This window comes from Empidonax traillii, unplaced genomic scaffold (assembly GCF_003031625.1).
Source record: "Empidonax traillii isolate 1590-97213 ecotype Southwest subspecies unplaced genomic scaffold, ASM303162v1 scaffold2219:size63860, whole genome shotgun sequence".
Taxonomy (NCBI): Eukaryota; Metazoa; Chordata; class Aves; order Passeriformes; family Tyrannidae; genus Empidonax; species Empidonax traillii.
Window position 1 is genome coordinate 1 of NW_020957412.1, and position 19,406 is coordinate 19,406.

At 52.2% G+C, this 19,406-nt stretch overlaps 2 protein-coding genes across 4 annotated transcripts in view; both read left to right on the forward strand.

The window, feature by feature from the left end:
• Positions 1 to 3,476: 3,476 nt before the first annotated feature.
• GUK1 (guanylate kinase 1) lies at positions 3,477 to 8,786 on the forward strand. 2 transcript variants are annotated; one of them, XM_027909558.1, is made up of 7 exons: positions 3,491 to 4,299; positions 4,968 to 5,009; positions 5,651 to 5,747; positions 6,811 to 6,949; positions 7,735 to 7,819; positions 8,100 to 8,185; positions 8,611 to 8,786. In XM_027909558.1, the coding sequence occupies exons 1-7, from the start codon at positions 4,188 to 4,190 to the stop codon at positions 8,644 to 8,646; spliced, it is 597 nt and encodes a 198-aa protein (XP_027765359.1). In that variant the 5' UTR covers positions 3,491 to 4,187; the 3' UTR covers positions 8,647 to 8,786. The 2 variants fall into 2 exon arrangements, with proteins under 2 accessions (XP_027765360.1, XP_027765359.1); XM_027909559.1 differs by lacking the exons at positions 8,100 to 8,185; positions 8,611 to 8,786 and adding an exon at positions 7,383 to 7,509 and having other exon boundaries at positions 3,477 to 4,299; positions 7,735 to 7,814.
• Positions 8,787 to 15,209: 6,423 nt separating this feature from the next.
• The window catches only part of LOC114071707 (gap junction gamma-1 protein-like), a 30,965-nt gene continuing 26,768 nt past the window's right edge, over positions 15,210 to 19,406 (forward strand). Inside the window, exon 1 of one of the 2 annotated variants that reach the window (XM_027909555.1) lies at positions 15,210 to 15,322. The gene's annotated coding sequence lies outside the window, so the exon portion shown is untranslated. Of the gene's footprint in view, positions 15,323 to 17,376; positions 17,467 to 19,406 lie in introns of those variants that run through there. The other variant, XM_027909556.1, reaches the window with a different exon arrangement.

The following is a 19,406-nucleotide window of genomic DNA, read 5'->3' on the forward strand; positions in this document are numbered from 1 at the left end:
GGTCCTGGCCGGTTCTGGGGTGCTCAGCCCCTCAAGGAGCCCTGGTTGGGGGGTCCCAGCCTGCGATGGGGTGCTGGGCTTCTCACGGGGGTCTTCAGCCCCTCACAGGGTCCCTGTGCTGAGGGGCCCCGGGGTGGTGTGGTGCCCATCCTGCCTCAGGATCTCCCGGATCAGGGGTCTGATCCCCATCCCTGGGGATGCTGAGCTCCTCAGGGTCGTGCCCGTGCCACGCTATCCCCCCCCAGCAAAAAGGTGCCTGAGTGTTCCTGCCAGCTCCCTGCTGCACTGGGATGCTCCTCCTGGAATCACAGCATGGGTAAGGTTGGGCGGGACCAACCCACCTGCTCCCGTTTCAGTGCCCTGCCTGGCAGGGCAGATCTCTCTGTCTCTCTGGAAACAATCCCAAATTTTAGACAGGTGGGAGTGGCAGCTTTTCAAGGAACCTGGCTAAAAATAGGGTGCAGGTTTATAATCCTAATCCAGGAGACCTTTCTCAAGGCTCCAGGGAAACTGCTTTAATCCTCTTTTCTTCTTTGTAAAGGGGGCTTTGCCTTCCCTGCAAAGCCTCTCTGCTAATCAGCATTAATTATCTTAACTCTTGTGATGTCTGTCCTTTGCTTTCCTGGTTGTGTTGCTGCCTCCCAGGTAAAATCCAGGGCGAGTTCAGCAGGCAGGAGCAGACCAGGAAACATTCCTTGGTTTAGGGGCCACCTCATTTTTTTGCAGCCCAGAGGGGTCACAAGGCCATTTGTCCTCAGTCTCGTATTAATTAAGTAATTAATTGGCCGTGCTGTTCTCTGGCTGATCAGCTCCCTGGTGGTTTTGGTGGGTTGGGATGGATCCAAAGCCATTTTTAGTAGACTCTCAGTGCTGGGGTATTTTGCAGATTGGCTGCTCTGAAAATGCCAAAATCTGAGCAAAGGATAAAAAAAAAACCACCAACTCCAAACGTTCTGATCAAAATAAATCCATCCTTGTGATGCTCCTGCTGCAGCTGGCTTGGAAATGGGATAAGGTTTGGAGCAACCTGGGCTAGTGGAAGGTGTCCCTGCCCATGACAGGAGGGTGGAATGAAATGTCATTTAAGGTCCCTTCTGACCCAAACCATCCCAGGATTGTACAAAATTCCCAGCCCCATCACCTGGGATCGGGAACGGCTTTTGTTCCCTCTCAGTTAAGACCTGTTTCCCTCTGCAGATTCCAGCAAAATTAAGGGATCTGTGAGGGAGGCAAGAGGAAGCACCTGCAAGACCCTTGGTTTATTTTTAGCCTGTTTTTTAAGGAAATGGGACACGTGATCACACCCAGGTGTCTTTTCTCACTTAGTTATGAGTATTTTTAGAGAGGAAAAAAAAAAATGGGAGTGGAATCAAGGAGAGGATCCCAGTATGGAAGTGCTGGGATGTGGTTTGGATCTGTGGACCAAGGGAGGAGTTTCCCTGGTGCCTTCATGGTCCTTGCCCTGAGGTGAAGCAGTGGCTGGAGGCGACAGCCACGTGTGGATTTGTTCCAGAGGAACTGCACTGCCTGCAGGAGGAAGTGCCTGGAAGTGCCCAAGGCCAGCTTGGACGGGGCTTGGAGCAACCTGGGATAGAGGAAGGTGTCCCTGCCCACGGCAGGGGGTGGGATGAGGTGATCGTTAAGGTCCCTTCCAGCACAAACCGTGTGCAGGTGAAATTCTTGTCCCTATGCTGGTGACTCTGAGGTCACCTGCAGGCACAGGGACAGTTTTCCTGTTTCCCACAATCCCAGGCCAGCCCCCCTCAGCCCTTTGGGGGTGTTGGATGCAGCTCGGCCAGGTGGGAGAGCAGGGAGCGGGGGAGGATCCACGAGGGAAGATTAAAGCCCCGTGGGTGGCTCTCATTGGCCATCTTAAAATTGCAGCTCGTTAATTAAGGCTTTAGGAGCTCACAAATAGCCCAGCTCCGTGTCCTGAGCTTGTCTCTGCTCCCGGGGGCTGCGCTGCATTCCTTGGCTGGAAGGGAGCAAAAGGAAAAGGTAAGGATGCCTTGGAATGTGCTCCCATCCCTCCCACCCACCCCTTCCCTGTTGGGGGTTGAATGAAATGATTGGAAGTGCTTTGGGCAGCTTTGAATTCCTGGTTTTCTATCCGTGCCCGCTCCAGGGCAGGTGAAATTTTGAGGATGGAGGGAGAGAAAATCTCTGTTCCTTCTAGCTGGGATCCAGGACTGGGAATTGTGCATCTGGAGCAGTTTGTGTTGGCACAGCTGGATCACCGTGAAAGGGGAGGCTGTGGAACACCTGGATAGGCTCTTGTGGAGCGTTTTCCAAGGAATGCTTAGGGCTCACCTGATTTATTGTTGTGGAAGAGAAGGAACTGTGAGGGGCAGAAGAGAGAGAAAGGCTTTGGGTAACTCCTCAGGGATCCTCTGCTTCCTTGCTGCGGGCACTTTGCTGCTCCTTTTTCCTCTTCTGGTATCGGATATTTAGGCAAAACCTGGGATATTTGGAAATCACCAAAGTTCAAGGTTTAAGGGAATGGTGAGAAAGTCCCCAAATGACCAAAATTCAGGCATTAAAGGGAATGCTGGGAAGGTCCCCAAATCACCAAAAGTCAGGGATTAAGGGAATGGTGGGAAGGTCCCCAAATCACCAAAAGTCAGGGATTAAGGGAATGGTGGGAAGGTCCCCAAATAAAATTCAGGGATTAAGGGAGTGGTAAGAAGGTCCCCAAAAGGGCTTCCTAGAGCAGGTGTTTTTTGGATGATGGAGCTTCATCCAGCAATGATGGGACTGGTCCTCTGGGATCCCTGGAGAAGGTTTGATCTGATGGATCTCCGGGGCTGCAGCACCTGGAAAACACCAAAATAAAGAACCAAGAAACAAGGAGGACTTTCCTTATGGATAATCGTTGCCTGTGGATGTTTAACCACCCACGCTGCTGCCCTGGGCACCTGGCTTAGACTCAGAATCCCCCAGGCTTGGCTAAACTTGGGTCAGACAAGTGTCCTCAGGGGACAGAGGGACCGGTTGTGTCATTCCCTGGCTGTTGTGCTGCCTTGCTGGAGGGATTTAGGGATAAGGACACGTCCAGGCCGGGGTCAGGGAGGCAGCCAGGCTGGATTAGCTGCTTTGGTGAGACAGCACTTGGCTTAAGGCTGGTTAAAAAGTGAGCTGGAAGGTCAGGCTGACATTGCTATGAGCTAATTTAAAATGGAAAGGTGTTATCTGCCCCTTGCCTGGTTGCCCCCCTAGGCCACACCCAGCCCAGGAGGTTCAAAAAAAACCTGCTTTTCCAGGGATTTTACTGCCTGAAGAAGTAATTTTTTAAATAGGAAGGGCAGAACTGGCTTGTTTGATGTGTTAGCTCTGCCTTGGAAGCTGCTGATGGGTGAGGGTCCCCAGTGGTACCCCCTTCCCTCTCACACAGCATTTTCTTCTTTATTTGTATTTATTCTTTATGAAAATATTATTAATCTTGATAATTAACCTTTCTTCCTCCCCAGAGAGGCAGGAACATAAAAACACCCTTTTTTTTTTTCCCCTTTCTGGCTGGAGAAACAACTGCAGCAAGTTCTGTGTGGCCCCAGGCTGGCTTTTTTTAACCTGGAGCAGGAGCTGAGCCCTTCCCTCTTGCCATGAGGCACTTCCAGCAGGAGTCAGTGCTCCAGGAAATATGGAATGAAACCCTAAAGCAAGTCCATGTCAGTGATTTCACCTGAGTTCAGATTCTGGTGCAAGGTTTTGGGATTCAGTGATGGGGGACACACTGGAAACTCTTATCTGCAAACCCTCCTTGAGGCCTCTTTTTTACCCATGAGAGGGAAGGGGCTGGGACTGTCCCTCTGTCCCTTGATTTTCCAGGTGGCACCAGGCACAAACAGCATTTTCTTCTCGTTGGAGAAAGTTTTCCTTAAGATTTCAATCCCAGTGGGACTGGGCTGGCTTGAATTATCCTGGTTTAGTGGCAGCTGGAGCCCAGTTTCCTCCTCCTTTGGGTCATTCCTGTGGGTTTAACCTCAATCCAGTGCGAAGATCCTGCACTCCCAGTACTTTTTATCAACTCTAGGATTGGGATTCCTCACCATTTTTTATTTTCCTGCAGAATCTTCTCTCCAAGGCTATAGAACCGGTGCTGTTCTGAGGAGCTGAGCACCCCTGGGGATCCACACCTGTGTTTTTGTGGCTGTTTCCAACCAGACACGTTTTTCTGTCTCTCCCCAGTCATGCAGGGACCGAGGCCGGTGGTTCTGAGTGGCCCTTCAGGTGCAGGGAAAAGCACTTTGTTAAAGAAATTGCTCAAAGATTACGAGAACATCTTCGGCTTCAGCGTCTCCCGTGAGTATCCCCGTGTTCCCAGGGAAAGGCAGTGGAGGAATTTGGGGCTGTGGCTCTATTTGTGCCCCACATAATGGTTTTCCATGGCTTGCCCTGTGTCCCAGTCTTGGGATGTTTGAATAAATTGGGATGCCTTTTGCTGCTGATTTTGAGTGGCAAGTCTGATTTGTCTGGAATAGCACCCTTTCCAGGTCTGGGGATTCCCCACAGCTCTTGACAGGTGACAAGATTCTTCTGAGTGATTCCTGACACTGAAAGTAACAAAATTCCCCAAATTTCTCCTTCAAAAACCACTTGGTTTTTTTTCCCTGGAGCTCTGCCAAATTACTCATTACCAAAAATATGTTTTGATGCCCCAACACTTTGGATCCTGCAAGTGAAATCCTTGCACTGACATCTGGATTCACTCCACCACGAGAGAGCAAACACTGGATGTTTAAAAATTAAATAAATTACCTTTCTTTTTGTGTGCTTCACCGTGTGCTCTTGATCCAGCTGAATCTCTCCTCTCGCTCCACACTAAATCTTACTGTTTTCTCCCAGGTTTTCTCCTGGTAGAGATTTTTTTTTTTTTTCCTAAAGATCCAGGGGCACGCTTAGACCTTGGCATTTCCTTGATTTTTGGGTGATGTACAGAATTTCCAGGGTTGTTTTTTTTCCCCCTGCAGATACCACGAGGCAGCCAAGACCTGGGGAGGTGAATGGCAAAGGTGAGTGTCTCGCAGATACCCCAAATGTCCAGTGCTTTGGGAAGAGCAGCTGCTTAATGAGGTGTTTTAATCCTCATTAACAGCGTGTCCCCAGCTGTTTCCTTCTTCATTTGCATATTTAAGAAAGAACCAAACGAGGTTTGTGCTTAATTTCCAACGGGCAGTTTCCACTCTGAAATGAAAGGGAGGAATTTTAACAAAAGATAGAGAAGCATTCCTTTTTAGTCTGTTTGGTTTTGATGTTCCCTTTTATCTCCCTCCCTCTCATCCCATTCTGGTCTTTAATTACAAATGTTTTCAAAGGAAGGGCTTTGCCAGCCCCGCCGTAACGTGTTCCACACCTGTGGGCAAGAGGGAGGAGAAGTTCCCACTACACCAGGAAGGGGAAAGGGGATGGAAAAGGGGGTAGAGCAGCGTTTCTGGCCACACAGAATGTTTGGAAGAGGTGTCTGGACAACTTGTGGGGAAAGGGAATGCAATGTCCAATAATTAGGAAGGAGATCTCTGCAGCCTCCCAGTGCTGTCCAAAGCACATTTTAAGTGTCTTCTCCCCCCACGCTCCCACGGGTGTCATTTTAACCATGAACTTTACCTTCAAAACTGTTAATTCCTGGCTGTTTTTCCTGGTTTTCCCTCTCCAGATTATCACTTTGTGACCAGAGAGGAGATGCAGAAGGAAATCGATGCCGGGGAGTTCATCGAGCACGCCGAGTTCTCCGGGAACATGTACGGGACAAGGTATGTCAGCTGTACCTGCCTGTGGCAGGGGCTGCAATTAGATGGTGTTTAAGCCCCCATTCCAACCCAAACCATCCTGGGATTCCATGGATTTGGGAGCAGAAGCCATGACTGTGTTGGCTGTTACATCCTACTCTGGGGATTCATATACACCTGGCTGGGCTTCAAAAGAGTTGGGTGGGTTCTAAAATAGCTTTGCCCTGGGCATTGGAGCTGGTGATCAATCCAACATGAGGCTGGAGTGTTAATTAGGAGTCAGAGATCTTACATAATTATTGTGGGAAAACGGTGGTGCTGTCGGGAAAGGACCTGCTGAGGAGGGAGGTTAAATGTTTCGTAGGTTAAAGAAATTTACCTGAAGTGCTTTTCAAGAAAACTTAATGTTTCCTAAAGAGCTGAACATGCCTTTTTGAGGATTTTTTTTTTGGAGATGGCAAAGCTTCCTTCTGAAGGTAAATTCTTCCCTGTGAGGATGGTTTGCCAGAGAAGCAATAAAGACCAGTGTGCAAACAAAACAAATACAGGATCTCTCCGTGCCTGTGTTTGCTCTCCAAGTCCCTGAGGATGTTTCTAATCCCATGTGGGATAAAATGGAGAGATGCTTGTCAAAAGAGCTGGAGTTTTCACCAGTCCTTTCTGCTCCTTGAATCTCATCAGTGAATAATAACGAAAAACCAGAAAATCAGTTGCCTAATTTTAGAGCCCTGTGTGTGGGATAGCACTGAATCACCGAATCCTGCCCACAGAAAACCAGGATTTCTTGGAAGCTGCCTCAAATCAGAGGCTGAAATCATAGTGCAGGTGTGGGTTCTCTTCCTCGGGGCTCTGAGAGCTGCTGCTCTCTGTGGTGGGAGTCACTTGGTACCTGGGGATACCACATGGAGCAAGCCAAGCCATTCTGGGGAGGTTTTTGGTGGATAAGGGTCGGAGCTGGGATCTGGGCAAGGCAGCAAAACCTCTGGATTTGCAGTCCAGGTACTTCAGGTGCGCCAGGAGCAGGTTGGTGTCGCTGCATTTCCAGGGAGAACTGTACTTTAGGAGTTCCTGTGTGCTGTGTCCCCAGTAAAGGTGCTGTGCAGGCTGTGCAGGCCCAGAACCAGATCTGTGTCCTTGACATCGACATCCAGGGCGTGAAGAACATTAAGAAGACCGACCTGAACCCCATCTACATCTCGGTGCAGCCGCCATCCATTGACATCTTGGTGAGCGCCCGCCTTGCTTTGCCGTTAGGCAGTTAGAGGTAATCAGCTCTTGCTCTGCAGATGGGGGGGGATCTCACCCCTCCTTCATCCACCTCCGTGTTCTCAGGGCCCTGGAATAGGTGGGGAGGACATTCCCAAGCACTCAGTTCAGCTCCTCAGCCCCTGGCTCTCGGGGAGAAGTAAATTTGCTGTGCTCTGGTTTCTTGAGTCCCTCCCACACCTCGGTGTGTTTGCCTGTGCTAGGTGATGGACTCCACCACAGTCCTTCATGCTGGGGAGAGAAGGGCTTTCTGTACTGTAAATTCTGACCCCTCTGGTCTTACCCCATACAAGTGATTGCCGTGGGGCTCTGCAGAGGTGGAGTTGCTGTCGTGGTTCAGAGAGGGCTGAGGACACGTGAGCACAACCCCTGACTCTCCCCTCTTGCTCTCAGTGCATCAGGCAGTCTCTGGTTCTCGTTGAGCTTGAGGAGGAGGAAGCCAACAGCACCACATGGCCAGAGCCCAGCAGAGAGATTTCATTTCCAGCAGTACCTGGAAAAATAAATAAATAAGAGGGAGTTAAAAAAAAAAACAAAACCAAACCAAACCCTGGGACCCCGAGCTCCAGGTAGGAGATGCTGAGCCCAGTTTGGCCCCTGGTTTGCACTGGGCTGTAAATGAGGGTGCAGGGTATTCTCACGTGCCCCTGGTCACAGACAGCCCTGGCCTGAGGGGGTGGGTGGTGATTTCTGCCTGCAGCTTTCAGAGCATTTATTTTCTTAATACATTTTTCGCCGTGTTTAGGAAAAAAGGCTACGAGACCGAAAGACTGAGACAGAGGAGAGTTTACTGAAGCGTTTGACTGCAGCCCGTGTGGACCTGGAGCTCAGTAAGTCCTTGGAGTGGTGTGTGGTGGAGAGGGGATGATGCCTTGGTGATTCAGGAGCTGTTTTTTTCCAGGAATATCTGATTTATGCTCTCCAGAGCCAACTCTGATGGAAGCACTTGATGCCTTTCCCACTGCAGCTCCCTGTGGGTGGTTGGCAGAGCAGTGGCTGAAATAATATTACCAAGTAACTTCAAAATGCCACAGGACTTTGGGTTGAGCACAAGAGGTGACCCTGGGAAGAAACATCCTCCTCTAACTCTTGTCCTTGTCTCTTCCCCAGGTAAAGAGCCTGGGCTGTTTGACCTGGTCATTATTAATGATGATCTAGAAAAAGCCTATTCTGAGCTGAAGGAAGTGCTGCTGGAGGTGAGTCCTTGGAGCTTTTCCGCCTCATTCCCAGGCAGGTGTCACCTGTGGGCTGAGCAGGTGAGGGTCTGTCTCCTCAGGCAGCCCCAGGAATGTCACCTCATCCCACGCTTGGTCTGGTTTGAGGGATGTCAGATCATGCAGAGATCATGGATTAGTGATCATGGATCTATGGCCTGAAAGTGGGATATGAATCCAGCACAGTCCTGGCTTAGGGAGTAAATAAAGATACATCCCTGGGTGGGATAGAAGAGGATTCCTATTTTTGGAGCCTCCAAGTCAAACTTGCCTTGTCCTTGAAGGTGAACTCTGGGCTCAGTCCTCTGATCTGAGCTGGTGGTCGTTCCTGACCTCCAGAGCTCTGAAACCAAGAGTTTTTCCCAAAAAGTGGCAGATTCTCAGTTGTTTTCCTGCTCTCCTTGCAGGAAATCAAGAAGACCCAAGAATCCAGGAAGTCCTGAGCTGAGCTGACCCTGCTTGGACACTTCAATTTTGCACATCATTCCCGAAGCATGTTTTATTCCAAAAAGACATTCCCTTTAGGCTGCTCCTCCTCCCAAATTTCCCTAGGATGTTTATATTAAAAGGAAAGAAAAGGAAACCTGGTGGTGCTTGTGTTCCTCTCAGGTTTGCACCTCTGGATCCTTTGGAAGCTGCCAAAGGGCAGAGTCCTTCTGGAAGGCCGTGGAGGAGCATTTTGGGCACCTGCATCCCTGGCACAGGGCTTGGGATGTGGGATTTGGGGAGGGACATGCCACTCCATAAAGGGGAGCTATTTTATCATCAGCCCAGTGCTTTTTTTTTTTTTCTTTTTTTTTCTGGGGGAAAAATCCTGTGAACTTCTCTGCTATCCCACCAGCAGCCTTGGAATTCACGTGTTGTTCCACCTGAGTTTGGGTGCAGGTAGATTTTTAGATGCTCTTACACCTACAAGTTGGGGAAAGCAAGATTTCCCTCCCAAGCTGTGCAGCCTTGTGGGCTGATGTGCTTGAGGGCAGCAATAGATCCCTTTTCCTGGAGGAATCCGTTGTATCCAGCCACTGTCCCGTGCTGGTCTTTGCTTTGAGACCTGGAGAGATTTCACTTCCCGAGTTTTCCTCAGCCTTGATGTCGATGCTTTCATGGAACTCACGGTGGGATTTCTGTGTAGGGAGAGGGGTTGGGCTTTGGTCCTTGCGGGTCCCTCCAAACTCAGGATGTGAAATTCCGAGCCCTTTGGTCCTTCCAGCAGGTGAAATCCTGAGGGGCTGGTTCCTCACAGAGGGTGAAGATTGTGGAGCCAGGCTGGGAGAGCTGGGGGGGTTCAGATCCAGGGAGACCTGAGAGCCCCTTCCAGGGCCTAAAGAGGCTCCGGGAGAGCTGGAGAGGGACTGGGGACAAGGCATGGAAGGACAGGACACAGGGAATGGTGACCCTCAGCCGCCCTTTTAGCCCCTCACTAAGGTGATTTGAGGGTTATTTTGACCATTTACCTCTCTTGGGCTGTTTCAAGTACATCTTTCCTCTATTTCCTAGAAAGATTCCTTCCTCTTGTGGGATTCCCGGTGCTTGGTTCTAACTCGGGGTAAAACAAGCAGGAAAACCCCACGTGGATTCAGGGGTGTGAATCTCTGTGTCCAGGCTCTCCCTGCGCCATCAAGCGATGGACTGGGATTATCTGTCACTCCTGAACCGTGGGATTTTGTTACAATTTGAGGGGACGCGTTTGCAATGGGAAAAGGTCCCCTCTAGATGGCAGATGTGGCAGCGGGAAAGCGCCGGGATCGGGGATCGGAGTCGCGGAGCAGCAGAGCCGGAGGTGCAGGACACGGCGGCGCTGGGCTCAGTCCGGTGGCTCCGGCCATCCCGTGGGACCTGCGGCGCCGGCAGCACATGGAAATGCCCATTCCCTGCCTGCTGACCCCTCCTGCCAGCACCTCCAGCCCAGCCTGCACGCATCCCAGCGGGAGAGGTGAGTGGTGCCCGGGAAACCGGGACGGCGCTCCGGCCATGCGGCAGCGCTTTGGGAAATGGGAACAAGACGAGTCGTTCGGTTATCCCTCACGTTCCCCTTCCCCCGTGGGAAGGGAGAGGGAAGTCTGGAATAACCTGGCCTGTTGTGGGTGAGCTGCTTTGGCTGCTGTGCGTGACGGAGCCGAGCAGGGAACGCCTGGATGGCCGGGGCTAATGGGAGGTGACGGGATGGCCGTGGGGATGGGGATGGGCAGCAGAGGGATTGGGAGCGGGTGCTGGAGCCAGGCTGGTCACCAAGCAGGTGGCACAGCTGGGGGGCATCCCAGGGAATCATTTCGGGTGCTGGCAGTGCCCCTCTCCAGGTTTGGGGTTCAGGAGGGGCATCAGATCCCAAAAGTGGGTGGGCAAAGGCACTTGTTGAAGTGAGTTTAATTCCTGCATCCTGAAAAAAAGAGAGTTTATTTTATGAACCGCGTTTGCAGCCATAAATACCTTTGTGGATCCGTGTTTTTGGTTCTGGCTCCTTGGGGCGTTCCAGTCCCACATCCCGAGGACCACGGTGGGCAGCTGTGGCAGCTCCCAAGCTCTGGGTCCTCCACAACTGCTCCTGGTGCTCCATGGGGAGCTGGGATTGAGGGATCAGATTGGCAAAGGGAGGGATCAGGAGCCTCCCTGCCCAGGGGTGTTCTGTGATTTTTAAGATGCTCCTCCGGAAGACCCTTCCTCCCACCCAGGAGATCTTCCAGGCTGGAAGGTGCTGTTCCCATCTTGGAGCACACCCAGGTAGAGGAACAGGCCCCACTTCGGGGTTGCTTCCAGAAACGTCAGGAAAAGGGATTTTATGTAACTGTTCCGTCAGACTGGGATAAAACTGGACAGACTTCAGCTCTTTTCAGCTCTGAGATGCTTTGGGAGATGTGGCAGCACCTCATCCTACATCCCTGCAGCAGGAGGATGGAGAAGGGGATGGTGTGAGGAGCCACGCCAGGGAAAAGCTGGGATAAAACCTGCCCTGGGAGCTCTCCCTGGATGGGCTGGGGGTCACTTGGAGCCGATGCCGAAAAAAAAAGAACCACCCCCTGAAGCACTTTCGCTTCAAAGCTGTTGCTTTGCAGTCGTTGCCTTGTGGGTTTTTGCTGAATCTGGGCTGACACCACTTTTGGGGCAGGAACTGCTCCTTTCTCCCTGATTTTTTTTATCGTTTTCCCTGCCCATCCAAGCTCTTTGGCAACAGAAATACCTCTTCAGGGGGAGAATGTGGGGAGTAGACGCACCCAGACCCTGCTGGGAAGGATGTTGTGCGGGGGATGCCCGAGGGCAGCCGGTCCCTAAAGCCCAAACCCTCCCCGGGGGAAGCCAGGAAAAGCTGGAGCCACACTCCAGGACAGCTCCAAGCAGCCCAAATTAGCCCGAATTAACCCACCCTGATGAGCCCAAGGTCCAGAGCCTTGTCCTTGCCGTGGTTTTTCTTGGCATCTCTGATTCCCAGGCTCCTTTCCATGCCACTGCAGAAAGGCACCGCGGGGCAGAGCCAGCCCGGGAAATAATTGGGCAGCCGGCGTGGAAAAATGAGCAACGAGGGGAAAAAAAGGGAGCAGGAGTAACCCTGATCCTCCCGCTTGTCCGTCAGAGCCCGGAGAGAGCCGGCAGAGCTCCCTCTGGGAGCATCCCGGGCGGGGGAGTGTGGTGGGATGTGCTCTCGGGGATGCTCAGAGGAAGGTGTGGCACGGGTAGGGCTGTGCCTGCAGCGATCCCGAGTGCTGGGCTAGGATTTCCTGGGAGAAAGAATTCCTGGGAGAAGGGCGTTCAGCTCTCAGGGGGGTCGGTGCTGTCCGGCCCCGAGTCCAAGGCTACAAATTCCCACCTCTTTTGGCAAAAAACAGGATTTTTTTGCTCTGTCCACTCTGATGGAAACGTCTTCTAGGGAATCCTCTGGTGCCTGTGTAGCCTCAAGCAGGAGGTGAAAGGTTTAATCCAGGGAATTTGGGGTGCCATCCCTCTCCCTGGGGTCGCAGTGGAGCCACAGGGTGAGACCTGCTGGTGCTCCCTGATCAGACACAGTGCAAAAATCCTCCGGCATCACCCCAGAGCGGGATGAGGAGCAATGGAACCTCTGGGAGCGGGGGGAGGTGGGCTTGGAATGGCTTTCCTAAGATGAGGAATCAAGCCGTGGTGGGCTGGGGGGTGGGGGTTTCTGAGGGGGCTGCAGCTGGGATGGGTCTTGTGCCGGGTGGTGTGATCCATGCCAGAGCTCTGGGAGCCTTTGGATGATCCTCTGGGACACAGGGTGTGACTCTTGGGGATGAGGCTTTGCAGGGCTGGGGGTTGGACTGGGTGATCCTTGTGGGTTCTCCCAGCTCAGGGAGGTTGTGCCCAGGTATCCTGACGCCCTCTGTGCTCTCCCCCAGGACAGGGAGGTGACATCCACGTGCCAGCTGCTGCCACCTCGCCCTGAGACACCGCCCAGCACCCACAACAGGTGGGTCCCACCAACCCTCCCGGGGGATATCCCTGATCCAAACAGCTCCATTCCAGCACCCCCCATCCACGAGCTGCTCCAGGGCTTTTCCCTGGTGGCCTCGCCGCTGGGAAGGACGTTGTGTGGAAGGACGGAGTTTCCTCTCGGCACGGGGTGCTGGGGAGAACCCTGATGTCCTGGGCGCTCCAGGGCGCTTGTAGGGTGCTCCACGAGCATCAGAGCCGCCCTGGCAGCCGGACCAGGCCATGCCAGCCCTGTATTTGGGTCAGCCACATCGACTGGACGTGCAACTGTGTCATCCCTGGAGAGCGCGGGACGCCGATCCATAATCCCGGCCGGCTCCGCGAGGGGCGACACGCACGGCCCGGCACCGGCACCCACGCCCTGCTCCGGGGTTATCCACCCCAAACTGGGGCAATCCAGCGCTGCCTCAGCTTCTCCCAACAACCAGCAACTCGTCCCGGACCGAATTCCGGCCCTGTAAATACCGGGAGCCGTCTGCAATTCCCATTGTGCCAGTTGCCACCGCACACCGGCTGGAACAACCGGATGCTTGTGAAAGCAGGGATGCATCTCCCCCCCCCTCCCCCTCCTGGTGCCTGATTTTTCTCTCTGTCCAGGCACCAACCAGAAAGAGGGAGCAACAGGATGTTTTTCCGGATTTTACTGTCCCCGTCTCCGGAGATGCAAAGAGGGGACATAAAGAAGGGAGGCAGGAAAGGCGAAATTCCAGTATCCAGGTGGAGCTTGAAAAATACATTAAATGTATTAATTTCCATGTAGAGGGGGTTACTTCAATGATTCATTTGTATGGACAAGACCCCTAGAGCCGGGTCCAATGGGCACTGGGAAGGACAGGGTGATTGTCCCCCCCACAGTGGCCACATCCTCAGCCCAGCATTAATTTGCAGCTATTCCCTGAGGGATCAGGGGTTGCTGCTCCTGTTCGTGTCAAGGAAGTCTTGATGGAATGTAAAGTGCCTGTGTGGTGGCAATCCAGCCATAGGAATGTCCCTGGCTCCCCAGTGCAAAGCCAGCAGGGAGGTGATGGGGGAAAAACTCCTCAAAAAAGTTTTTCCAGTCCCCCCCCCCCAGTTACACCAGCAATGTGCTGATTTGGGTATGCTGGGTACAGGATGAGGGGGAAAAAAAGGGTGGCTTATCATATTTCCTGGTGGGAAGAGCAGGATCCTCGAGCTGCATCCCTTGCTTTGGACATGGTGGTGGTGCTGTGATGCCTCCTGGGTGTGGACTGGAGGGAGCAAACAACACCCCAGCTCGGGTGCAGAGGGGGAACTGGTGTCCCAGCCCAAACCAGTGGGATAATGTCCCTGCCTGGAGCACATCCATGGGGTGGCAGTGCCTGTCAGACACTCAGTTCTGACTGAGTAAGGAGGGTGGTCTCACATGGGGCACTGATTCCCTATCCCGTTGGAATTATTGCAGTGGTCTGATCTGAGGACCCAGCCAGACGGAACTTCCACGATCATTCTGGCCTCAGACCTGGGGATATCCCTTCTGCTCCCTCCTCCCAGTGCTGCCTGCACCCCCTGCTCCTGCCAGCATTCCCAGGAACAGCCTGGCTCCATCACAGCAGCATTCTCACATTTAATCTGCCTTTATAGATAATAATTTTTATTTAATACTCAGTGTTTTATGCACCCATGGGCCCTCCCATGGTGCCATTCCTGTTCCTATGGTGGGTTTATTGCTGAAATCCAACCTCATCCCCCTTGTCCTATAGGGAAAAAAAAATGTCACCAATCTTCTTGCAGTAGCTCCTGGTGTTTCCAGAGACAGGCAGGATTTTCCCTTGTGCCTTCCCACCTCCTTGGCTGCTGCAGGCGGGCCCTGGGGGCCCCTGAGAACGTTTTGGTTCTGTTTTCTTGCCACCTTCCCATTTAATAATTGTGTTTATCAGAAAGGGCTCCCTGCTCATCCTCCCTCCAGCCCAGAGAAGCTGTGGCTGCCCCTGGATCCCTGCAAGTGTCCAAGGCCAGCTTGGACGGGGCTTGGAGCAACCTGGGCTGGTGGAAGGTGTCCCTGCCCATGGCAGGGGGTTGGAATGAGATGAGCTTTGAGGTTCCTTCCAACCCAAAGCATTCCATGACCTCAGTGGACACCTCCGGCCCCTCTCCAGCTCCTCAGTGTGCTCCTCCCGTGGGTGCAGCTTCCAGATGCAAAGCCCCTGGAAGGATCCCAACAAAATACCACTGGGAGCTGTTAACAACCCTTCTCAGCCCAATCCTCCCACCACCTTTGTACCCCTGATGGATTCGATCCAAGATCCCACCTCCTTCCCCTCTTGGAGGAACCTCACACCGGCCAACACCGCGGCAGAGATGGCGAGGGAAAACCAGGATCCCTCCTGCCCTGGGTGGAAAATCAAGGGAAAACGAAGCCCCCTGCTCCTCTCCAGAGGCAGGAGGAAGCTCTCAGAGGAGCAGAAGCTTCGCCCTTGTGCCACCACACGCAGGAGCCGCAGCCCCGGGGCGGGGAGGGGACAATGGTGCCATTGAGCAGGACACTGAAACGCTGCCGTATTGTGCCTGGCAGAGAGATTCCCGGGAATAATCGCCTCCTCCTTGGCTTTGTTGCAGGGTTCTGCTGGTCCTGCTGCAGGGCTTTTCCCCCACGGAGGTCTCTGGTTATGTGGTGAAGACCCTCAGCCCAGAGGCACCTTTTTTTTTTCCTGGCTGGGAAAGGTACGGTCGGAATTATCCTTCCCCTGGGGGTGGCGCTGGGTGGGAGAAATTGGGGATTTGGGAGCAAAAGGATGCTCTGCTCCTCGTCCTGGGGGGGGCCTCGTTACTCCTGCTTTGATCCTTGTATATCCTGTATGCATATTATATTGTATATCTATTTTATTGCAGACACATATTATATTGCATATATATTGTATATGTATTATGCTGTATATATGGTACATTCTTTAGATATCACATTTTTAGATATGTTTTTAGATATAATTTTTAAGATGCCTTTTTTAGGTATAGTTTTTAGATGTCACATTTTTCAGATATCACGTAAAATGTCAACATGAGGAGCCATGGAAATTATCTTATTTCTTTTCATACAGAACCTTTTTCATTAAATATGAGTTTAAGCTACAGAAACACAGCTCTTCTTAGGGGTCTGGACAACTCCTGAAAATTTAGAGCCAGGATTTCCCTTGGGACTGTTTTAAGCAAGGCTGGATGAGACCTTTGCTCTGGGTCTGACACAAAGCAGGGCTGAGATTTTTTTTTTTTTAGGAGCATATTTAAGGTTGTTTTCCAGCTGGGCACCTACAAACAGCATCTCCCTGCACGGTTTCTGGTGAGGGTGTTTTCCTTGTCCCCAAAATCTGCTTGAAATCCTGGGATTTGGGCTTGTGAGCACGTCAAGGGCTGCAGCAGCTGCAGGAGCAAGTGCAGTGGTGATGTCTCCCTTCTCCCTCCTCCTCCTCCTCTATCCCTGGAGCATCCTATGAGCTGATTTCCTCTTGAAAATTCCTTCTGGGAACACATCCCCCCTCCCTGCACGGACAGCCAGGCTGTTTCCCAGCTCGTTGCTTCCCTAAAGCAGCTGGAGAGCAGAAAGCCACTTGAGAAATGAAAAATAAGAGCATGAAAACTTGGCTTTCCCCATGCCAGAAGAAGAGGATATCTCTTAAAAATCCCTTAAAACTAGGGAAAAAACAAAACAAAACAAGTTATTCTGAGTAGTTTCACATGGTGGGAGCTACTTCAGACACACAATAGGATCAGGAGGTTGGAGAACCACGAGATTTTTGAAGGTTCAGAGTCTTCTTCACGCTGGATTTGCCAAGTGTTAGGACTCTCTGTGAGTGCAGGGAGTGAAACCCCTCTGGTTTTGCACAAATCTCGCCTCCCAGCACGGGGCCTTTAAGGAAAACATCAATTTTTGTGAGATCAGCCGTAAAACCATCCGAGTTGGCAATGGGAAGGAACAGACCACAACGTGCCAGAGGTTGTAGCCTCTGGATGGGGCAGTTATTTAATCCCTGGGGTCGAGTGAGGGGCAACATCCCCCCCCCACACACACCCCCCTTCCAGCTGTTTTCCCTTCCAGCTGTTCCCCCTTTCCCTACAAAACAGGGCTGAAGAGCAGCTGGGATGGAGCTGGTGAGAAGCCTCTGGGCCAACATAAAATACTAAAACTGTTTAACTCAGCATTGCTAAAAAAAGCGAAACTTAAAAAGTTTGGGCTCTGCTTTGGAGGTAAAAATTGGAGGGAAAAATAGGGTTGGTTTGGTTTTTTTTTTTTTTTTTCGGTGGTGGTGCTGGAGTCTGTCCCTGCAGCTGTGAGGACAGGGTGGGTTTGCAGCCGATTTTTCTGTCCAGCTTCAGGGCTGTTGGAACAGAAAGGCACAGAAATTCCGAGCAAGAAGGAAGCATTTCTCATCCTGCTGTAGCACCTCCGCTTCTTCCCTGCTCCGAGGAGCCCCTTCCTGCTATTTTTAGCCCTAAACCTTGGGACTATTTGAATAGTTTGATTTTTGTGTTTCCATAAGCGTTGCCTCTGGGCAATGTTTAATGGGATTTTTTTTTTTTTTTTGGGGGGGGGAGTGCTTGGAAGGAAATTCAAGGAAAAAAAAAGGAAATCCACGAAATAAAAGGAAACCAAGAAATCCTTGCATTGTCAAATCCAGAGGAGCTTTCCCGGCTCGGGAAGCCTCCCCAGTGGAGGTCTCCACGTCACCGTCTCCAGGCTGGAGCAGCGGGAAGAGCCCGGGTTCAAAGGGGTGGGAGGGAGGAGAAGCGTCGGGAGCTCCGGGGCAGGGACAGGGACCCACGGCCAGCCAGGATGGCACCTTTTTGGGAAGGACTGAGCCCGAAGCTTCTCTGTATGTTACTTTTCACTTTGTTTTATTTCTTTCCCCCCTGTCGCGTCCCCACTCCTTCCCCCCTCCCGCTCCTTTCCCCACTTTATTTTGCTGATGAGTTTTTAGCTCGGCCGATTCCCAGCACTCCCAAAGATCCCCTCCCCTCTGCTTCAACCCCGCTCTGCTCCCACCCTGCTCCTCGTTTTCTGCCCTTTTCCCCGTCTTTTGGGTGGGAAATGTGTTTGCTGTGACTTGATGTTGGTGTCCTGCCTCTCCTGCTGGTGGTGAGAGCCACAACATCCCTATTTGGCATCGGTTTGTGAGCTTTGTCGGAGTAAATCATCCCCCGGCGCCCGGGGCACTGCAAACCCAGCTCCGGGGAGTTTGGGATTAAGCTGCTGGTGGTTTAGCTTTTTCCTCGTGGAAAAAAAAAAAAAAGGAAGGAATTCTTGGCTGGGAGGGTGGGGAGGACCTGGCACAAGTTGCCCAGAGAAGCTGTGGCTGCCCCTGGATCCCTGGAAGTGTCCAAGGACAGGTTGGAGCAACCTGGGATGGTGGAAGGGGGTTGGATTGAGATGATTCTTAAGGTCTCTTCCCACCCAAACCATTCTGGGGTTCTGTGAAACCCCTCTGTGCTCTGGGAGCTCCTGTCCCTGTCCCAAACCTCCTTTCCTGTCAGACCACCAGAGGTGGGGAGAGGAAGATCCTTCATGTTTTTGTTTTTCCTGCTGGTCCTGGGTTACATTTCTGAGGTCTCTGCAAGTTTTTGGGTCTGCATCCTGCTTTCTTTGGGATGAGCAGCTTAGATCCCTTTGCTCCTGCATCCCAAACTGGTCTTAAAGGAGGACTCTGGACACAGGAGCTCATCCCAGCAGGAGATGTGGATTTGCAGCTGCTGTCTCTAACCCATGGACAAAAGATCCACTGGATCTTCTCCATGAGGTGATTTTGGATTGTTTCTAAAGTCAGATTTTCCATGCCTTTCATCCTCACATCCAAAAACACCTCACACAGGATGTGCTCCCTCCTGTCAGCCGGGGAAACTGAGGCAGGGGGAGCATCACCACCAGTGGGAGCTGCACCTGCTCCTTGCTGGCCTCATTTCCTTGGCAAACCAGCCCTTTCCTGAGGGAAAACTCTCCTCTTGGCTACCAAACACTCAGGATGTTCCTCTGGACTGGGATCTCCAACTTGCATCCCCCGCTCACACCTCAGAGTGCTGAGAAGAGCTTCAGGTGGAGATGCTGCTGCATTTTGGTCACTTTTATTGGTCCCATCCTTTTAAATCTCTGATTAATGGGTGACCCCGAGCTACGTCCCTTCTACCTCCAGACCTCTGCAAACTTGGGTGCAGACCAGCATTTCTCCAAAGATTTTTCGGGAAAGGGGGGCTGGAAAGAGCTCCTGAGCCCTCCTTGGTCATGCCTAGGAAAGGATTTCTCTCTCCCCCCTTCTGGAGGCTCCATTTCCTCCCATCCCAAAATGCCCTTTCCATCTATCCCAAGCACAGGAGCTTGGCTTAATGAATTGATTCAAGCTGTGATTAATTGGGAGAGTGTCGTGTCCTCTCCTGGTAGGACGGCTGAGCAAACAACCCCCATACCCCAACCCGAGGGACACAAAGAGCCTCAGGAGGCTACAGACATCACCTCCTTTCCCCCAGATTACCTTGGAATGCCACAGGGGGGCCATCTGCCCTGCCTCCAAAGCCTCCTTAGGAAGCTGGAGGAAGGAAATCCATCCTAACCCAGCTCCAGTGAGTCACGGGCGGGTGGGAACGGGACAAAGGGGGATGAGGCTGATGGGGAATCTGAGCCTTGTGCTCCTCCTGCGAGCTCTGAGAGCTATTTCCGAGACAGTCCTTGGGTCTTGTCCAAGACCAAAATACCAGGAGACTTTTTTTTTTTAAGTGTGTGCAAGAAGGAAACCCCTCCTTGCCCAGCAATCCACCCTGGAGGTGG